The sequence below is a fragment of the Oncorhynchus tshawytscha genome, linkage group LG34 (genome assembly GCF_018296145.1).
Source record: "Oncorhynchus tshawytscha isolate Ot180627B linkage group LG34, Otsh_v2.0, whole genome shotgun sequence".
Taxonomy (NCBI): Eukaryota; Metazoa; Chordata; class Actinopteri; order Salmoniformes; family Salmonidae; genus Oncorhynchus; species Oncorhynchus tshawytscha.
The window spans coordinates 9,070,211-9,091,540 of record NC_056462.1 but is presented as its reverse complement, the minus strand read 5'-3'; the positions used below and the strand labels follow the sequence as shown (position 1 = coordinate 9,091,540).

The window sequence follows — 21,330 nt, the reverse complement described above, 5'->3', positions numbered from 1 at the left end:
TAAAAGTGAATTTTTGGATGTTCTTTCCTTTCTAATGCTTTTGAGCCAATCAGTTGTGTTGTGACAAGGTATGGGTGGTATACAGAAGATGGTCTTTTACCAAATAGGGGTAAGTCCATATTATGGCAAGAACAGCTCAAATAAGCAAAGAGAATCATCATTACTCTAAGACACGAAGGTCAGTCAATACAGAAAATGTAAGAACTTCAAAGGTTTCTTCAAGTACAGTCGCAAAAACCAAGCACTAAGATGAAACTGGCTCTCATGAGGACCACCACAGGAATGGAAGACCCAGAGTTACCTCTGCTGCAGAGGATAAGTTCATTAGTTACCAGCCTCAGAAATTGTAGTCCAAATAAATGCTTCACAGAGTTCAAGTAACAGACACATCTCAATATCAACTGTTCAGAGGAGACTGTGTGAATCAGGCCTTCATGGTCAAATTGCTGCAAAGTAACCACTGCTAAAGGACACCAATAAGAAGAAGAGACTTGCTTGGGCCAAGAAACACGAGCAATGGACATTAGACAAGTGGAAATATTTCCTTTGGTCTGGAGTCCAAATTTGAGATTTTTGGACCCAACCGCCATGTCTTTCTGAGAAGCGGTGTGGGTGAACGGATGATCTCTGCATGTGTATTTCCCACCGTAAAGCATTGAGGAGGTGGTGTAATGGCATGGGGGTGCTTTGCTGGTGACACTGTCAGTGATTTATTTAGAATTCAAGGCACACTTAACCAGCATGGCTACCATAGCATTCTGCATAAATACACCATCCCATCTGGTTTGGGCTTAGTGGGGCTATCATTTGTTTTTCAACAGGACAATGACCCAAAACACACCTCCGGGCTGTGTAAGAGCTATTTGACCAAGAAGGAGAGTGATGGAGTGCTGCATCTGATGATTTGGCCTCCACAATCACCCGACCTCAACCCAATTGAGATGGTCTGGGATGAGTTGGACCGCAGAGTGAAGGAGAAGCAGCCAACAAGTGCTCAGCATATGTGGGAACTCCATCCAGACTGTTGGAAAAGCATTCCAGATTAATCTGGTTGAGAGAATGCCAAGAGTGTGCAAAGCTGTCAAGGCAAAGGGTGGCTACTTTGAAGAATCTAAAATATATTTTGATTTGTTAAACTTTTTTTGGTTACTACATGATTCCATAGGTGTTATTTTGATGTCTTCACTATTACTAAGAAAAAGAATCCATGAATGAGTAGGTGTCCAAACTTTTGACTGATAGTGTACTTCAGTCTCTACCTCACACTTCCCATCTGGGTGTTTCCTCACTAACAATAACCCATTTTCCTATCCACAATGACCCAACCTCAGCCTTGTCAACAGCACCCCACCCCTCATTTCACTCCCCAGATACCCACTGACCTTCCTCACAGAATTCTAGATGAATGGTACCACCATATCTACCTCCTCCCTCTTCAGAGCTGCTTTCGTTACCTTATCCGCTGCCTCATTTCTCCCTACTCCAACATGACCTGGAACCACAGAAAACCAACCTTAATCCCTTTCTGCCCCACCCTATAAAGTGGCAACAGCTCGATTATCAGGTCTGGGTGTTCCTTTGACTTACTTCCTTCCCTTCTCTCAGCGGCAACCAGGCTAGTAGTAGAGTCTGAACACACAATTACCCATTTAGGCCCCATTTCTTCCTCCCATCACAATCCCCACACATCAAACCTCCTATTCATGATCACTATCTTTCAAGCGGTCGTCACCAGTTTCCACAGTCATAATTATGGCTAAACCCCTATTTCTACAATTTATCTTAACCCCAATGCTAACTTTCTGCCTAACCCTAAAGTTAAATTAGAAAATAAATTTATTTTCAGGAATTTTTACAATACAGCACTTTCTTTTTACTTTAACTGTGGAACCTAGTGGAAACCCTTTAAAGCTCGGTCCTTGCCCTATAGGTTCGTAGGAAGCCAACGAAACTAAGGTCATGTTTAATTCTTAATGATAAGTTAATTTTACTTGCTTTTTTTAATCAAAAGTACAACATGATATCTAATTTATTCAAATATTTGATCACCTATTTTTCTGTTGTTGTACATAAATGAACAGATCCCACCTGACTATGCCAAATAATGTGTTTTAAAAAGGGGTTATAAAACATATTGTTATGAATAGAACATAGGCAAAACCAAGTTCAGAGGTGAAATAGTGATACACTTCAATGTCAGTGTTTCGGCTAGCACACCAAAACAACAAGTCTGTATCATGTGAGTGTACCCAGATGCTCAACTAAGGGACCTAGTAATCCCCAAAAGTCTTACCCCCAGTACACTTCACATGATAAATAAAATATTTCAGCTAAAGAATAGCTACAATTTCTCCCCATTGTGGGCACAGCTATGTCTGATTAGGTAACTCAGGAAGGAGAAGCTCTTGGAACATAGTTTGCACTTGAAAGGCCTCTCTTTGGTGTGAATGTTCTGGTGCTGTTTCATATATTTAGTCTTAGCAAAGCGCTTCCCACACGTGGGGCAGGCGTACGGCTTGTCGGCATCCGTCCTAATGCCCGGCCTTCCACATTGTGACCCAATGACAGAGGAGGTAGAAGTAGGCGCCACCGCCGTCAGGTGGTTAGTCTTTGAGCTCCCTCCTTGACCTCTAGTCATTGTTTGGGTGTTGCTGGGATTGTGTGCTGTGCTATAGGCTAGGTGCTTCTTGTGGTAAACGCCCATCCTGAACCTGTCTGCATTGGTGGGGTAACCTTGAGGTAACTGAGGAAAGCTAGACCCAGGCTTTCTATGAACCCAGTCACCAGACATTAAATGAGATCCTGAAGGAGAAGACAGACTTGCTGATAGACTACCACCAGGGGGGTCTCCCACCACTCTCTGTGAAGGCTGAAGCCCAGGGTGACCTGCTCTGTTCATCATGGATACTGTGGCGTTTGTATCATAGGAACAGGAGGGTCTATCTCTATCAGCCCCAGGCCCTGCTTCATCCCTGCACTGAGACTGTGAAGAGAAGGGTCTGGGCTGCAGACTGGATCCCTGACTGGAGCCTCTGTCTCTCTGATGACCACCAGGACTGAGGTTGTTCAGTCCATCTGTCCACTGGTTGTGTTCTGTGTGGTGGTGGAGTCTCTGTCTCTTGCAGTTGGGTCCTGGTTCCGATTCAGGAAGGAATAGTGACGGCTCCTGATCCATGGTTCTCATCCGGGGCCAGGGTTTGTGACCAGCCGCTTCGGAGGTCCAGTCTCTCCCACCAGTAACACTGGATATCAGCAGGTCTTCATGGACTGCAGACTGCAAATATAAATTGTACAGAAGAGCATGTGAAGGTTTATATAAGAAACTTTACTGTACACACAGAAACATGATACAATATTATAAAATGTTAAACACAGTCAAGCCTCTCTAAAACACTGTGATTCAAGTACCTAACAATATGGAGCCATTGGAATGATACAAAAAATAACCAAATTCAACAAAATGGCATTAGTCACATCTATTCCACAAAAGGACACATGACAAGTAGAATAACTTTTCTCACTATGGTAACACTTTACATTTTCTTTAAATTTGGTATCCTCCCTTTGATAAAATGTATTTTAGAAAACTCTGGAAAAGGTTCAAAATTACATTATGTAAACATGACACTTTTTAGGACACCAGCCATCAACATATCATCTACTCTCTCTCATCATTCTTAACTCAATTCATCTCATCCAGTTCCCTATGCATCCATAACCAACATAATTAACTGCAAACTAGCTAGTACTACATTACATCTCACTATACTCTATACATGGGCTGTGTGCATTTTCTTCTGGTGTATCATGAGGTAGCTCCTCTCTGAGAACCTCTACCTCCAGTGAGTACAGGTGAACAGCATTTCTCCCATGAGGACCTTCAGGTGCATCTTCAGCTGGTCCTGACGGGAGAACCTCTTCTCACACTGGGGGCAGTTGAAGGGTATTCTCCCTTGTGTGCATCCTCTGGTGGATCTGCAGGCTTTCCCCAGAACGAACACTGGAAGAGCTTCTCTTTGCCACCAGATCTACTGATAGCATTACTACTACTGTCATTTGTCAATAGGCTTGTGTAGCCTTTTAGTGTTGAGGCTCTGGCATTGTCTGAGGTCTGGTTTAACATTAGGAGAGTGTGAGTAGGATGAAGGCCAGGTAGTGTCTGAGTTGTCACAGGGTCCATGTTCCAGTTGATAGATCCTATAGAAGGCAGGCTGAAGGTAGAACCTGTTAGGTGGTTAACCTGAGGCGCCATCAGTCTCTCTGAATCACAACTATAGGAGCAGGACGGAGCATCGCTAGCAGTCTGTGTCTGTTCTCTCCTGTTCTCATACGGACACCTCCCCATCCCCGCAGACCAAATCTACGCCTCGCCCTGGTCTCAGCCAGTCTGTTGTCATGGAGACTAAGTTTGGTTGTTTTGTGTTCGACTGTCTGTTTCTGGTTAACAGTGTTGTTCCCCAACCCATAGTTGAGGACGCTGTACCATCCACTGACCTCCACTATGTCGCCTCTGGTCCTGTCCTGCTCAGTGATGTCGTCCCCTGGGCCCTTGGCTGCACCAGTCTGGGAATCCAAGACGGCTCCCCAGTCTCCTCTGTTAGCCTCCAGCCAATCACCTACAGGAAGAGGTTACAAAATATAATTTTTAACATGGCAGAGAAAAATCTACATATGATGTTTTTGTCAATTACCAGGTCAAGTTCATACATTATAACGTGTGGTTTTGTATGTAAACATAAGTTGTATTGATTTTATGAATTAAGAAATAATAGCCAGGTGCATCACTATTCCCATTGAAGATCTATTACTGTATGTAGGCTATATGTATTTCTCTCTTACCTTGCTCCCCCATCTTTAGTCCACTCAGCAGATCAATGCTCTCTGGTACATCTTCTATTGTCTCCTCTTTGACCAACAGCAGATCAGGCTTCCCATCCTCCATGTCTACTGACTGTAAGAGATACAGAGTGAGAGGATGTTGGATCAAGAAATCTGATATGAGGACCCTGCTATGGAGCATCTTCTGATGTATTGATATGAGCACTATGCAAACATGATAGTTGATTTGATTACTTGACACTCTAATGGTTTGATCATTCAAAAGGCATGGTCCCACACTTACGACAAATTTAATCAAGACCTGAGCCCGTAGCCACAAAGAGTCATTGATCTAAAAGGCTAAACTGATCCTAGTTCAGCACTCCTACTCTGAGAGGCTTTGTGGATACGGGCCCTGACCTAATACCATTCAGACAGTAGTTCACAGTGGGCTCACCTCAGTGAGACTGTGTGTGGTCCTGTGCTGTTCAGCTGGTTCCTCTGTGGGTTCAGGAGGAGGTGTCGTCTGGTTGTCCTCCATGACCATGGTCCCCTCAGGGTTTCCCAGACCCTCCTCACACCCCTCCTCCTTCACCAGCAGCACCTCTGGACCCTCCTCCTGGAAGAGACGGGTGATACAGACATACACTCCCTCAGGTACGTAAACACAGGTAATGAAAACACTTTCAACATGGAGTGTTTACCCATCCCCACTACATTTGAGTCGTATACTGTAGTTACAGAATGATTTCACTGTTGTTAAACCCATCATGGTGGACATACATAGAAATATGTTGTGGGTAAAAATAAGTCCCCTATGATAAGTCAAGACAAACCTGACTATTTTGACATGTACAGTAGGTGTTTGTGTGTAGGTAGGTATATTTAGTAAGTGTATAATGGTTATAAAGCGCTATCAGAATATGCAGAATAGCGTGATATTAGATGTGATGTATACTAAAGAGAGTCTCAATGAAAGTCTTAGAATGAAAAGTCCCATTTAGGTGTTTATTGAACATAAACAAGTTTTAAACACACCATATGAAAACCACACGTCTCAACTGGAAAAACTGCATTTTCTCATTAAAAATATCTTGGGGGAAAGAATATAGTAGTTGAATGGAAGTAATAAAATAGGCATTTATGAACATCATATCCTACAACGGTGTTTCCCAACTCAAGTCCCCCAACAGAACCCATTTTTATTGTAGCACTGGACAATGAGGTGTGTTCGTCCGCGGCTACAACGAAAATGTGTACTTTTGGGAGACTTGAGGACTGGAGTTGGTAAACACTGGCCTATACAGTACAAACACTATATGTAATTGACTTTAGGCTTATATATCCTACAATGTCTGGGCCTTGCACTTCAACGCTCTTAGTTGTTATGGAAATTGACCCGCTGTTTACTTTTTGCATCTACATGATCTCGCTGAGTCTATCTAAGCCTCAGAAGCTATCGAGTGAAATGGTTACTTTGTTATAGAGTGGAATGGTTTTTCTGCTGGTGTATCCTGAGGCATCTCCTCTCTGAGAACCTCTTCCTGCAGTGCGTACAGGCGAACGGTTTCTCTCCCGTGTGGACCCTCTGGTGCCTCTTCAGGTGACCAGCCTGGGTGAAGCGCATGTGACACTGGGTACAGCTGAAAGGTTTCTCCCCTGTGTGGACTCTCTGATGCCTCTTCAGGGTGCCAGCCTGGGTGAAGCACATGTGACACTGGGTACAGCTGAAGGGTTTCACCCCTGTGTGGACCCTCTGGTGGATCTCCACATTCTGGGAGCAGCTGAATCCTTTGTTACAAAACATGCAGAGGAACCGTTTCTCTTTACTATATCCTGATGTGGCTCCCCCTCCCTGAGTCTGGGCTGTAGCCCTGTCGTTTGAGTTCAATACCTGATCGAAAAGGACGCGGCCGTGTGACTCGGAAGGCCCCATTGACGTGGACACTGGGTCACGATCCCTGAACGCGGGTAAAGAGGAGTGGGTTGGGACATTTAGATTTGTCTCTAAGCTTTCCCTGTAGTCTAAGAAGTCACTGGTGCTGCCCTGAGAGTGTCCTTCTAAGTGAGTCTTATCTACATTCCATGTCAGAGGAGCGTCGCCCTCCACTTTCACAGTGACCTCATTTACAACCAGACACTCTCCTTTCTTATCTAGGCACCCTTCAGAGTATAGATTACTACTGTACCGGTTCCAGTCCCCTCTAGACAGATCAGTCTGTCTCTCTAAACTCAAGGGCATGTTGCCAGGGTCTATCTCTGTAGCGTAAGAACAAGACGGATCATTGCCTCCAGTGTCTAACGAGTCATCATCACCAACGGAATGAACAGTCCTCTGGTTAAATACCGGTAAATACTCTGAGCCAGGAGCAGGAGGACAGCCCAGTCTCCTCAGACAAAGTCTCTCTGGGTCTGATCTGTTGTCAGATCCTGTGTGTAAGAGGCTGTGTGTTACAGTTAAAGTCTCAGTGTCTGTCTCGGACTTGAGGACGGCGTTCGGCGTTCCACTGACCTCCGTGATGCTGCGTCGGGTCCTGGGCTGCGGTGCGGCGGCAGTGAGGTCCTCCGTGGCTTCAGGCGGTGCTGCAGTCTGGAGGTCCTCCTCTCCTACAGACCTCTCCTGCTTGACCCCAGGACCTGCAGCCTCTATATCTGCAGCCTGACACAAGAAGTGAGGTTATTATTACCGGTGTCCAGTTGAATTGTATAACAATGTCATAGGGAAGTCTCACAAGCTCCCTTATGGCAGATAAATACGGATGTACATGTAAGCAAGTGAATAGCTGAGGGGAGCCTTTTTGAAATAAACTGGCCACATTTGAGGTACTGTAATTTTGATGTAATACTATTACACTAACCTCTATCACAATAATGTGCTCGGTTGAGGTTCCACTCCCCTCATCAACAGTGATTATTTGGTCATCTCTCCATGTATTGCGTCCCGCTGGCTTCACAAAGCTCCTGTGGCCTCCAGTGAGATGTCCTTCACCTGAGAGAGTGATTGAGGGAAAGAGGTACGTACTGGTTAGGTACGGTCAACCCTATATTGTACACTTTTGACATTGTCTACAATTGGTAAGGATGTAAAGTAACACTTCTCATAACTTCATGATATACTATTTATAGATTGATATGTTTCATGCATCACATTGTTTTCCTTGAGTAAATCAATAATCTGGTTAGAATATGATAGTGCGTCTTTGACAGCTAAATAATCAGGGGAATTATTTCATACTATCCAGAAACTGACCAAGACCCAATTCTGGTTAACACATCTAAAGTTACACATGCTGAGGAGAACAGGGCTATAGGCCCCACAGCCTCTGTCATATAGTCCAATCGATATGTGCCAAACTTTAGGTGATATGTTCACTTTTTCATAAAAGCATGTAACTTGGTACACTTTGGGGCCCTGAATATGTTCAGATATGGAGCCATCGCAAAAACTACAATTTTTCATTCAGCCGTAACTAAATGTATTTTGCGTCATATCTTCTGAATCAAACATGATAAACACAGAAAAGGTGACGTCTGCACCTATGTTTTGATGGTCAACGATTACAATGACGCCCAGTACAACATCATAAATAGTTCAGTTTATTATCTAATGGAGGATTGCCATGGTAAGCCATGGGAAGAAATCCACTGAAAATCGCAGATTCTGACAACATACACAATATAATATTTCCGTGGCATACAGAGCCATAGTTGTCTGCTGCAGTGTTCTTGCCCCTGGTTGTGAATGTGGATACTGTGTGACCCCTGTGAATTCACGGAACACAAGAAGATCCTTTGATTTGTCTGGGCCCAGGGATTTCATGGGCACGTATGCATCTCAATTGCTTGGCGGTTCCAAATGCCACCCACCACTCAAATTATTATTTCAAATAACATTTCCATTTAGGAGCACTTCACAATTCTCCTTAAAGATCGCATTAACATTAAAGATATCAATCAAGTTCATATTGAGATGTTCAAGAAGAACGAAACAGAAAATGTGAAAATCTCCCAACAAATTCTGCTTTGTATTTGTTGATTGACGTCCAGCCCCAGACTCATTTATATAGCCCTTTTCACAACAACTACTGTCAGAGTGCTTCACAACAGCCTGGCACAATGTGGCAAGAGGAGAAAAAAGTTAAGATGGAAGGAACTTCCTTTAGATGTACCGGGTTGAAGGTTGGAGTGCAAGTGTCCATCTAGGTCAAACCAGTTGTCAATTTAGATGAGTATACAGTATATGTCCATTTATACAGTTGTTAATTTAGGCAAGATTCATGGCATGGATGACGCACTTACTCAATCCACTTCCTCCTCACTGGGACATAAGCCCATAATGAGTCAAAACTGGGCATTCTGAGAATGTCTCTTGAAGTGTTGTGTGACATTTTGGCAACTGGTCTTCTTGTATAACGTACTTTATTGTATTTTATTCGGGGCCAGAAGATGCAGCAGATTCTCGAGACAACCACTGCTGAAAGACTACATCCGTTTTCAAGTGGTTCTTGACAACATGGGAACATTCCAAACCATACAACAGAACAGATTTGACATTGCTGTTGTATTATAGGTGGACATTTGTTTTGAGGCAGTTCTGCTCAGACCTCCAAATGTGATGAGTTGGACAAATGCACAATGAGAGGTTATTGTCTAGACCAGTGTTTCCCAACCCTATTCCTTGAGTACCCCAACAGTACACATTTGTTTTGTAACCCTGGACAAGCCACCTGATTCAAGTTGTCAACTAATCATCAAGCCCTAAAATGAGCTGAATGTGTGTTTGTCCAGGGCAACTACAACTAAAAGTTAAACAGATTATAGTACTAATTTTCAAATGGCTTCTTTTTTCACTTAAATTAACTGGCTACTTTTCACTTTGCTAGTCAGAAAAAAAGTTGCCGAGCCCTCTCCCGCTAAAATGAACGATATGCAACTTCTAGCTTTCTATTGATTGGACAGGCACCTGTCAGTCAAAGTAAGCAATGACAAGAAAACACTGCTGGTTTGACAGTCTGCTGTCTGTCCCTCCTTCCGGTTCCTGAGTGTGTGGGTTGCGTGCGCTGTTGTTGCAGTCAGAGCCGAAGTGAGAGGATTTACTCCTTCCAAAATCTTTCCGCTTGAGATGAGCCCTTTTTTTGTATGGCGATCGATGAGTGTAGAATTATATGAGGCTTATTTGATCGATTAGAAGTTTCGTAATGTTTAGGCTGTTACAAAATGTACTGATAAGTGGATTACTCATGGCATTCCGGCAACTTTGACGAAAAACAACTTAATTATGCCTGTTGGTCACACGTATCTTCCCTCTCATTGGCTAGAATGGTCCCACCTGACCTCGCCTACCTTCCATCATTGAGGACATGTATTTCCATTATTAGAGCGGCCACTCAAATATCTTGTCAATATAATAGATAATCTTTGACGTAGTCCAATTTCTTTACACGGAGGGAGAGAGCGTGATGCTCCTTCCTCGTCGCTGTGAGTGAATTTGCACGTCCCATACGTGGTAACGATGAGTCGAGATCCTCTTAACCTATTGTTTTCTGGCACATTTATTTTGTTTTTTTTTATAACTCACACAACGTCTTTTTGTCCATGATATCGCATCTGGACAAATAAACTAAAGATCGTGTTCGTATTGTCGATATGAAGTCCATCAGGACATGCCAGACAGTGACGTTAAACAATTTAAATGTTTACATTTATAATATTTTTGACCAGAGTGAGGCTCTCTCTCCGATTGTTCCTGTAGTGAGGAGGATTCTTCATTGAATGTTTTCATAATTTATCTGCAAATAATCGGTATGCAACCAGTATGCAAATTAGGGAGCCATATGAACGGCTCTGACCGATACGATTCGGTAAACTACTGACAAGCCAGAATTTAATTGAGCATCTGTTCTGTTTATTTTAGGGACCCATTTTGTAATTTGAAAAAAAGTGCCCATCACACAATTTGTTTGATTTTAAATGTAACCTTTAATTTAAGATAATTTGGGCTATTTACTTCATTGGCTGACTACTTTTTCTATTTTGGCTGGCTACTTGTGGATGTGCTTGTGTGCTTGTGGAAAACACTGCTAGAGATTTTCCAGCTGGGAGAAGAGGGTCCACTCCATATTTCTGGATTTGTATGATGTGGTTTTGGTCATGATCCAGTCAAGGGTAATAAGGAATAGAATAGGAGATTAGAGTGAGCTCTGTCTCACTCCAAACTGCACAGGAAATGGCTGTAGAAAGTTTACACCTCATGGATTTCTTCACATTTTGTGTTACAAAGTGGGATTCAAATTGATTTGTCTTTTTTTGGGGTCAACAATCTACACAATACTTTTTTTTAAATGAATGAAAAATAAACACTAATATACCTTGATTAGATCATTATTCCTCCCGAGTCAGCTGTGGGTCTTCTTTGGTTTGCACACCAGTATTGTATAATATTTGTTCATTCTTCTTACTTTCATATATCTTTTTTAATCAAGCTCAGTCTTGCCATAGATTTTCAAGCAGATTTAAGTCATTCACTGTATTCTCGGTAAGCAACTCCCGTGTAGATTTGGAATTCTGTTTTTGGTCATTGTCCTGCAGAAAGGTGAATTCCTCTCCCAGTGTCTGGTCTTTGCCAATGTCAAGCATACCCATACTATGATGCAGCCACCACAATGCTTGAAAATAAGGAGGCAATTACTCAGTGATGTGTTGTTGGATTTGCCCCAAACATAACGCTATGCAATTAGGCCTAAAAGTGCATTCCTTTGCCGTATTACTTTAGTGCCTTGTTGCATGTTTATGAATATTTTTATTCTGTATATTTCTATTCTTTTCACTCATTATTGTGGTCACTACAATGTTGATCCATCCTGTTCTCCAATCATAGCCATTTAACTCTGTAGCTGTTTTTTAAAATCACCAATGGCTTCATGGTGACATCTCTAAGCAGTTTTCTTTCTGTCCTGCAGCTCAGGTCAGAAGGATGACTGCACCTTTGTCTGGAGGATTTAACATATAATCCACAGCCTACATTATTAACTTGACCATGCTTAATTAAGGACATATTCAATGTCTGATTTGTCATTGTTACCCATCTACCAATCCCTGCCCTCCTTTACGAGGCTTTCGAAAAGCTACCTGGTCTTTGTAGTTGAATCTGTGCTTGAAAGTCAATGCTTGACTGAGGGACCTTACATATGTTGTATGTTTATTTGTACTATTTTCTACATTGTAGAATAACAGTGAAGACATCAAAACTATGAAATAACACATGGAATCGTGTAGTAACCAAAAAGGTGTTAAACAAATCAAAATATATTTTATATTCTTCGAAGTTGCCCGACTTTGCCTTTCACAGCTTTGCACACTCTTGGCATTCTCTCAACCAGCATCAGGTAGTCACCTGGAATGCATTTCAATTAACAGGTGTGCCTTGTTAATTTGTGGAGTTTCTTTACACCTTAAGTTTGAGCCAATTAGTTTTTCTGTGATAAGGTAGGGGTGGTATACAGAAGATGGTCTTTTACCAAATAGGTCCATATTATGCCAAGAACAGCTCAAATAAACAAAGAGAAAGGACAGTCCATTATTACTTTAAGACATGAAGGTCAGTCAAACCGGACATTTTCAAGAACTTTTAAATTTCTTCAAGTACAGTTGAAAAAACCATCAAGCACTATGATGAAACTGGCTCTCATGAGGACAGCCACAGGAAAGGAAGATGCAGAGTTACCTCTGCTGCAGAGGATAAGTTCATTAGAGTTACCAGCCTCAGAAATTGCAGCCCAAATAAATGCTTCAGAGTTCAAGGAACAGACATCTCAACATCAACTGTTCAGAGGAGACTGAGTGAATCAGACCTTCATGGTCAAATTGCTGCAAAGAAACCACTACTAAAATGACACCAATAAGAAGAAGATACTTGCTTGGGCCAAGAAACAGCAATGGACATTAAACCAGTGGAAATTAGTCCTTTTTTCTGATGAGTCCAAATTAGATTATTGGTTCCAACCGTCCTGTCTTTGTGAGACGCAAAGTACGTGAACGGATGATATCTGCATGTGTGGTCCCCACTGTGAAGCATGGAGATGTGATGGTGCTTTGCTGGTGACACTGTCTGATTTATTTAGAATTCAATGCACACTTAACCAGCATGGCTACCACAGCATTCTGCAGCGATACGCTTAGTGGGACTATCATTTGTTTTTCAACAGGACAATGACCCAAAACACACCTCCAGGCTGTGTAAGAGCTATTTGCCCAAGGAGGAGAGTGATGGAGTGCTGCATCAGATGATCTGGCCTCCACAATCACCCAACCTCAACCCAATTAAGATGGTTTGGGATGAGTTGGACAGTTGAGTGAAGGAAAAGCATCCAACAAGTGCTCAGCATATGTGGGAATGCCTTCAAGACCATTGGAAAAGTATTTCTCATGAAGCTGGTTGAGAGAAAGCCAAGAATGTGCAAAAGTACTCATCAAAGGGTGGCTACTTTGAAAAATATAAAATATAATTTGTTTAACACTTTTTTGGTTACTACATGATTCCATATGTGTTGTTTCATAGTTTTGATGTCTTCACTATTATTCTAGAAAATAGTCAAAATAAAAACCCTTGAATGAACAGGTGTTCAAACTTTTGGCTGGTACTGTGTGTGTGTGTGTGTATAAACTCGGCAAAAAAATACACATCCCTTTTTCAGGACCCTGTCTTTCAAAGATAATTCGTAAAAATCTAAAAAACTTCACAGATCTTCACTGTAAAGGGTTTTAACACTTTTTCCCATGCTTGTTCAATGAACCATAAACAATTAATGACCATGCACCTGCGGAACGGTCGTTAAGACACTGACAGTTTACAGATGGAATAGCAAAATGAGGTTTGAGGTTGTGCATGGCATCCTTGTAGTCATTGACCATCAAAACATAAGGGTGGGTATACATAAACTTTTCTGTAGTATCATGTTTGATTTTGTAGATGACACAAAACACATTATTTGCTTATGGCGGAATGGAAAAAAAAGCCTCCATGTTGAGTTTTTTTTTTTTTACGATGGTTCCATATGTGTTCAGGGCCACAAATTGTACTGGTGTGCTAACGGTGTGTTTGTAAAGCTCTGACCGAGGAGCTGGGTTCATCCGAGCGTTCTGACCTCACAACTGCAGCCAAGCACCTAATCTAACTGTCTAAAGTTGGCTAGTTACTTCCAGACACGAGAGAACACCTCACTCTGCCCATTTTACTCGCCCTTATCAGAGCTGGTTAGGCTGTTTTCATGTTATGTATAGCGTTGGTGACAAACTGCGCTCGCAACAATTTAATTACGTTTTTTTTTGCCGACGTTTACTGACACCGGTCATATTTAACGGGTGTTGCGCGTTCGTAAATTAAACAGTTATTCTGCGCTCTCTGGCACAGACGAAAGTGCTCTGAAATCGGAGTAGATAGGCAGAGTGAATTTACGAACGCACCCTTGTAAGTGTAACGTTCTCATGAAAAAGTAACAATTTCCACATATTGCCAGGGCTATTCTGCACAAATGTACCTCTTGCCGTTACTCTGTATCGTTCGAGTATCTTGACACTTCTCGGGCTGGCGAGGACGCGTTCCCGTGACACCTTCATTTCCAGTAGCTGTAGTTTCCTCCTCAATGCCCTGTTTTCTTTCTGGCTTTGAGTTATTTCCAAACGAAACACTTCATAATCGTCGTCTACGACTTTACAGATCTCCGCCACTGCTGCATTCGCTAGAACCTCCATGATGGAGGCTATTTGAGTGTGAAAAACCACACAGTTCGAGTTAGCCATTGTTAGCAGCAGGCTAACATGAACGTTACCTAGATAGGACTTGACAGATAGATGCTATCTCCAAATCGAATTAATGACTACATGGGATAAGTATGTTATGCTGTACAGTTAAGAGTCATATTTCGAGTTCCATTGTTGTATAAATAAAAACGCTAACGTGTTCTTGATTCCTGTTTACTTCTTCTTCTTTGGAGTTTAACGTCGGTTGGCATCCAGTATGTTGCATTACCTCCCCCAACTGGACTATAATATAAATCCATTATACTTTGTGATATAAAATAAATTGGGGAAAAAAGACAAACAATAAATATACATAAAATGAAACACCCAACTAACCCTACATTCATTAAAAACCCACTACCACATTCCAATACTTTGACGCTATCTGCTCCTGATACACCAAAGTGTAATGAATAACTTCACCATGGTCAAAGGGATATTAAATGTCTGCTTTAAAAAATATACACTGCTCAAAAAAATCAAAGGGACACTTAAACAACACAATGTGACTCCAAGTCAATCACACTTCTGTGAAATCAAACTGTCCACTTAGGAAGCAACACTGATTGACAATAAATTTCACATGCTGTTGTGCAAATGGAATAGACAACAGGTGGAAATTATAGGCAATTAGCAAGACACCCCCAATAAAGGAGTGGTTCTGCAGGTGGTGACCACAGACCACTTCTCAGTTCCTATGCTTCCTGGCTGATGTTTTGGTCACTTTTGAATGCTGGCGGTGCTTTCACTCTAGTGGTAGCATGAGACGGAGTCTACAACCCACACAAGTGGCTCAGGTAGTGCAGCTCATCCAGGATGGCACATCAATGCGAGATGTGGCAAGAAGGTTTGCTGTGTCTGTCAGTGTACTGTCCAGAGCATGGAGGTGCTACCAGGAGACAGGCCAGTACATCAGGAGACGTGGAGGAGGCCGTAGGAGGGCAACAACCCAGCAGCAGGACCGCTACCTCCGCCTTTGTGCAAGGAGGAGCACTGCCAGAGCCCTGCAAAATTACCTCCAGCAGGCCACAAATGTGCATGTGTCTGCTCAAATGGTCAGAAACAGCCTCCATGAGGGTGGTATGAGGGCCCGACGTCCACAGGTGGGGGTTGTGCTTACAGCACAACACCGTGCAGGACGTTTGGCATTTGCCAGAGAACACCATTGTTCTCAAATTCGCCACTGGCGCCCTGTGCTCTTCACAGATGAAAGCAGGTTCACACTGAGCACATGTAACAGACGTGACAAAGTCTGGAGACGCCGTGGAGAACGTTCTGCTGCCTGCAACATCCTCCAGCATGACCGGTTTGGCGGTGGGTCAGTCATGGTGTGGGGTGGCATTTCTTTGGGGGGCCGCACAGCCCTCCATGTGCTTGCCAGAGGTAGCCTGACTGCCATTAGGTACCGAGATGAGATCCTCAGACCCCTTGTGAGACCATATGCTGGTGCGGTTGGCCCTGGGTTCCTCCAAATGCAAGACAATGCTAGACCTCATGTGGCTGGAGTGTGTCAGCAGTTCCTGCAAGAGGAAGGCATTGATGCTATGGACTGGCCCGCCCGTTCCTCAGACCTGAATCCAATTGAGCACATCTGGGACATCATGTCTTGCTCCATCCACCAATGCCACGTTGCACCACAGGCTGTCCAGGAGTTGGCGGATGCTTTAGTCCAGGTCTGGGAGGAGATCCCTCAGGAGACCATCCGCCACCTCATCAGGAGCATGCCCAGGCGTTGTAGGGAGGTCATACAGGCACGTGGAGGCCACACACACTACTGAGCCTCATTTTGACTTGTTTTAAGGACATTACATCAAAGTTGGATCATTACATCAAAGTTGGATCAGTGGAATTATGTTTGACATTTTTACTAATTAATTAGTTATTAAGTATTCTACCCCTTTGTTATGGCAAGTCTAAATAAGTTCAGCAATAGAGTTTAACATGATTTTTTAATGACTCTGTACCACACACATGCAATTATCTATAAAGGTCCATCAGTGAATTTCAAACACAGATTCAACCACAAAGACCAGGGAGGTTTTCCAATGCCTCGCAAAGAAAGTCACCTATAGCCGTTTCAATTGTTGTTGTTTTTTAAAGCAGACACTGAATATCCCTTTGAGTATTAAGTTATTCATTACATTTTGGATGGTGTATCAATACACAGTCACTACAAAGATACAGGCGTCCTTCCTAACTCAGTTGCCAGAGAGGAAGGAAACCGCTCAGGGATTCAATAATGAGGCCAGTCGTGGCTTTAATAGTTAGAGTTTAAAGGCTGTGACAGGAGAAAATTGAGGATGGCTCAAGAAAGTTGTAGATACTCCACAATACTAACCTAATTGACAGAGTGAAAATAAGGAAGCCTCCACAGAATAACACAATTCCAATACATGCATCCTGTTTGCAACAAGGCACTAAAGTAACACTGTAAAAATGTGGTAAAGAAATTAACTTTTTGCCCTGAATACAAAGTGTTATGTTTGGGGCAAATCCAATACAACACATTACTGAGTACCACTCACCATATTTTCAAGCATAGTGGTGGCTGCATCATGTTATGGGTATGCTTGTAATGGTTAAGGACTGTGGTGTTTTTCAGGATAAAAGAGAAATGGAAGTTAAGAGTTAAGTACAGTCAAAATCCTAGAGGAAAACCTGGTACAGTATGCTTTCCTCCAGACACCGGGAAATTAATTAACCTTTCAGCAGGACAATAACCTAAATCATAAGGCAAAATATACACTTACCAAGACAACAAATGTCTTGACATAAATCAGCTTGAAAATCTATGGCAAGAGATGAAAATGGCTGTCTAGCAATAATCAACAACCAACTTGACAGAGCTTGAAGAATTTTTAAAATAATAATGTGCAAATATTGTACAATCCATGTATACAAAGCTCTTAGAGAATTACCCAGAAAGACTCACAGATGTAAACACTGCCAAAAGTGATTATAACATGTATTGACTCAGGATTGTGAATTGTTCGTAAATTAAATTTCTAAAAACATGTTGCGATGGGTGAGAGACATTTTTTTTAAATCAAGTTTGAATTCAGGCTGTAACACAACAAAATGTGGAACAAGTCAAGGGGTATGAATCATTTCTGAAGACACTATTTCCAGCCTCCAAACATGGAAATGGAAAGAGACATCTGTCACACAGTGTAATAACATTTTGACAATTTTCATTAGGCAAGAATTTATACTACTGTCCACACAAGTCTCTGTGTCAGCCATTTATCTCTGCCTTGGAAAAATGTCAGTGCTCTCGTCGAACCACATTGCATTTTGTTATACCACTTGTTTTCAAGTCCTTTCGCAAATTTTTCATGCCTCTAATATGTGGTAGCCTAATGAAAAATAAAGGTATAATAGTCTAAAGTTTTTTTTACATTTTGTTTTAATTATTGTGATAGGCCCATGTTTTACCGGTACGGCGTAACCGCACTATTTATTTTGCTGGGACGCTGTCAGGACTGCCTTACTTTCAATCCTGATTACAAGTCACTATACAAGGGCAGCGTGCATTTTCTGCTGGTGTATCCTGAGGTAGCTCCTCTCTGAGAACCTCTTACCGCAGTGTGTACAGACAAACGGCCTTTCTCCCGTGTGGACCTTCAGGTGCATCTTCAGCTGGTCCTGGCGGGAGAACCTCTTCTCGCACTGGGGGCAGCTGAACGGCTTCTCCCCTGTATGGACCATCTGGTGCCTTTTCAGGTGGTCCTGGCGGGAGAACCTCTTCTCACACTGGGTACAACTGAAGGGGTTCTCCCCTGTGTGGACCCTCTGGTGGATCTCCACCTTCTGCAGGCACCTGAAGCCTTTGTTACAGAACATGCAGAAGAATCGTTTCTCTTTACTACTGCCTGATGTGACTCCTCCTCCCTGAGCCTGGGCTCTAGCCCTGTTGTTTGAGTTCAATACCTGATCGAAATGGACACGGCCGTGTGAATCTGAAGGCCCCATCGACGTGGACACTGGATTGCGATCCCTGAACGCGTGTAAAGGAGAATTGGTTGTGACATTTAGATTCGTCTCTAAGCTTCCCCTGTAATCTAAGAAATCTCTGCCCTGTGAGTGTCCGTCTCCAAGGTGACTATCTGCATTCCATGTGGGAGGAGCATCGCCCTCTACTTTCACAGTCACCTCATCTACCACTATAACCTCCCCTTTCTTATCTAGGCACCCTTCGGGGTATATACTACTACTGTACCGGTTCCAGTCCCCTCTAGAGAGATCAGTCTGGGTCTCTAAACCTAAGGATATGTTGCCAGGGACCATCTCTGTATCATAAGAACAAGACAGATCATCAACCCCAGTGTCTAACACGTCACCATCTCCACGGGAATGAACCGTCCTCTGGCTCTGATGAAATACTGGTAAGTAATCTGAGCCAGGAGCAGGAGGACAGACAAGAGGCCCCAGCACCAGTCTCTCTGGGTCTGATCTGTGGTCAGATCCTGTGTGTAAGAGCCGGTGTGTTACAGTTAAAGTCTCGGCGTCCTTCTCTGACTTGAGGGCGGCGTTCAGCATTCCACTGACCTCCGGGATGCTGCAACGGGTCCTAGCCTGGGGCGCGGCAGTCAGGTCCTCTGTGGATACAGGGGGTGCCACTCCAGCCGCTGCTTCAATCTGGATGTCTCTGCTGTGCCGTGGGTCCTCTCCTTCAGACCTCTCCTGCTTGACCCCAGGACCTGCAGCCTCTGCATCTACAGACTGACACAAGAACAGAGGAGGTTATAATCGGTACAATGGTTGAATTGGATAACAATGTCGTAGGGAAGTCTCACAAACTTCCCTAGGGCAGATACATATTGTTGTGAGCCAGTGAATAGCTGAGGGGAGCATTTCTGAAATGAACAAGTCACATTTGATGTACTGTAATTTTTTGTTACACTACGACACTAACCTCTATCACGATAACATGCTGGGTTGAGGTTCCACTCCCCTCATCTATAGATATGGGTTGGTCATTTCTCCACCCATTGTGTCCCGCTGGCTTTACAACATTCCTGTGGCCTCCAGTGAGATGTCCTTCACCTAAGAGAGTGATTGGGGGAAAGGGGTGGTTAAATTAGATCATGTGAATGCTCAAAGCTATATTATACACTATTTACACAGTCTACAATTGGCAGGAATGTAAGGAACACTTCTCATAACTTGTTGACATACTATTTATTGATTATGTTCCATCCGTCACATTATTTTTAAAAGTATGATAATAGTACATTCAGTAAATCAAGAATCTGGTTATAATATGAGTGTCTTTGTGCAATAAGAATTTGTTCTTAATTTGCCTGCCTCGTGAAATAAAAGTAAAATACAACAAATGCGCAAGATAGCCAAGTAATCAGGGGAAGTATTGCATACTATCAAAAACTGAGCAAGACACAATTCCGGGTAACACTTATAAACGCATGCGAACCGGGTTCGAGAGCCCCCGCAGCCTTGGCCTTCTGCAAAATGTACCTCTTGCAATTCCTCTGTATCGCTCTCGCATTGTCCTCTCTGCGCGCTCCCGTGCTACCTTCAGTTCCAGTAGCTGTAGTTTCCTCCTCAATGTCCTGTTTTCTTTCTGGCTTTGCGTTATTTCCAAACGAAACACTGCATAGTCGTCGTCTACGAGTTTACTGATCTCTGCCACGGCTGAATTCGCTAGAACCTCCATGATGGAGGCTATTTGAGTGTGAAAAACCATACAGTCAGCCATTGTTAGTTACCGTTAGCAGCTAACTAGCGTTGCCTAGATAACGTCAACCAACCAAGTCCTGTCTCCAACGCGAATTAAAGACTACATGGGGTAAATATGTGATGCTGTGCAGTTAAATTAGTAGTACTTTTAATTAACTTGGTGTTAATAAACTTAAAAATAGCATCAATAAAAACGCTAACGTGGAAATTGTTCTTGGTCATTGTTTCCTGTAGAGAAAGGATGTTATTGGTTAGGGTCATAGTGCAAATGGTGTGGCTAAATAAAAAGGTATGCGCTATGTTCTTTGCAATACGGTACCAGAGATACTGGATATAATGTCGAGATGCTTGTATCCCCGTCCTAACAGTGGGATTCGTTGTCCACAGAGCTGAACGGCAGACGGTCAAGCACCAGCCTAACACGGAACTCAAACCGGCTGCGCGCGTGCACCATCGTGCATAAATGTATTTTGTCCCCCCACACCAAACGCAATCACGACATGCAGGTTCAAATATCAAAACGAACTCGGAACCAATTACATTAATTTGGGGACAGGTATCAAAGCTTTAAACATGTATGGCATTTAGCTAGCTAGCTTGCACATGCTAGCTAATTTGTCCTATTTAGCTAGCTTGCTGTTGCTAGCTCATTTGTCCTGGGATATAAACATTGAGTTGTTATTTTACCTGAAATGCACAAGGTCCTCTACTCTGACAATTAATCCACACATAAAACGGTCATCCAAATCGTTTCTAGTCATCTCTCCTCCTTCCAGGCTTTTTCATCTTTGAACTTATATGGTGATTGGCATCTAAACTTTCATAGTATTACCACGATGACCGGCAAAACAGTTAGTCTTTCAATCACCCACGTGGGTATAACCAATGAGGAGATGGCATGTGGGTACCTGCTTCTATGAACCAATGAGGAGATGGGAGAGGCAGGACTTGCAGTGCGATCTGTGTCAGAAATGTAATTTTAGCCCTTAGCAATGCAGTGGCTCGTTGGCACGCGCA

The 21,330-nt window shown here is 42.9% G+C and overlaps 2 protein-coding genes across 2 annotated transcripts; both read right to left on the bottom strand.

The window, feature by feature from the left end:
• Positions 1-1,177: 1,177 nt before the first annotated feature.
• Positions 1,178-7,731, bottom strand: LOC121841795 (zinc finger protein 233-like). The gene is made up of 6 exons (XM_042311954.1): positions 7,677-7,731; positions 7,331-7,477; positions 5,276-5,437; positions 4,840-4,951; positions 4,495-4,616; positions 1,178-3,274 (listed from the first exon to the last, which is right to left on the bottom strand). The coding sequence occupies exons 3-6, from the start codon at positions 5,363-5,365 to the stop codon at positions 2,342-2,344; spliced, it is 1,257 nt and encodes a 418-aa protein (XP_042167888.1). The 5' UTR covers positions 5,366-5,437; positions 7,331-7,477; positions 7,677-7,731; the 3' UTR covers positions 1,178-2,341.
• Positions 7,732-16,848: 9,117 nt separating this feature from the next.
• LOC112231945 lies at positions 16,849-20,601 on the bottom strand. The gene is made up of 3 exons (XM_024398743.2): positions 20,092-20,601; positions 19,532-19,662; positions 16,849-19,338 (listed from the first exon to the last, which is right to left on the bottom strand). Exons 1-3 carry the CDS (start codon positions 20,330-20,332, stop codon positions 18,130-18,132), a joined length of 1,581 nt encoding a protein of 526 aa, XP_024254511.2. The 5' UTR covers positions 20,333-20,601; the 3' UTR covers positions 16,849-18,129.
• Between the last annotated feature and the right edge of the window lie 729 nt (positions 20,602-21,330).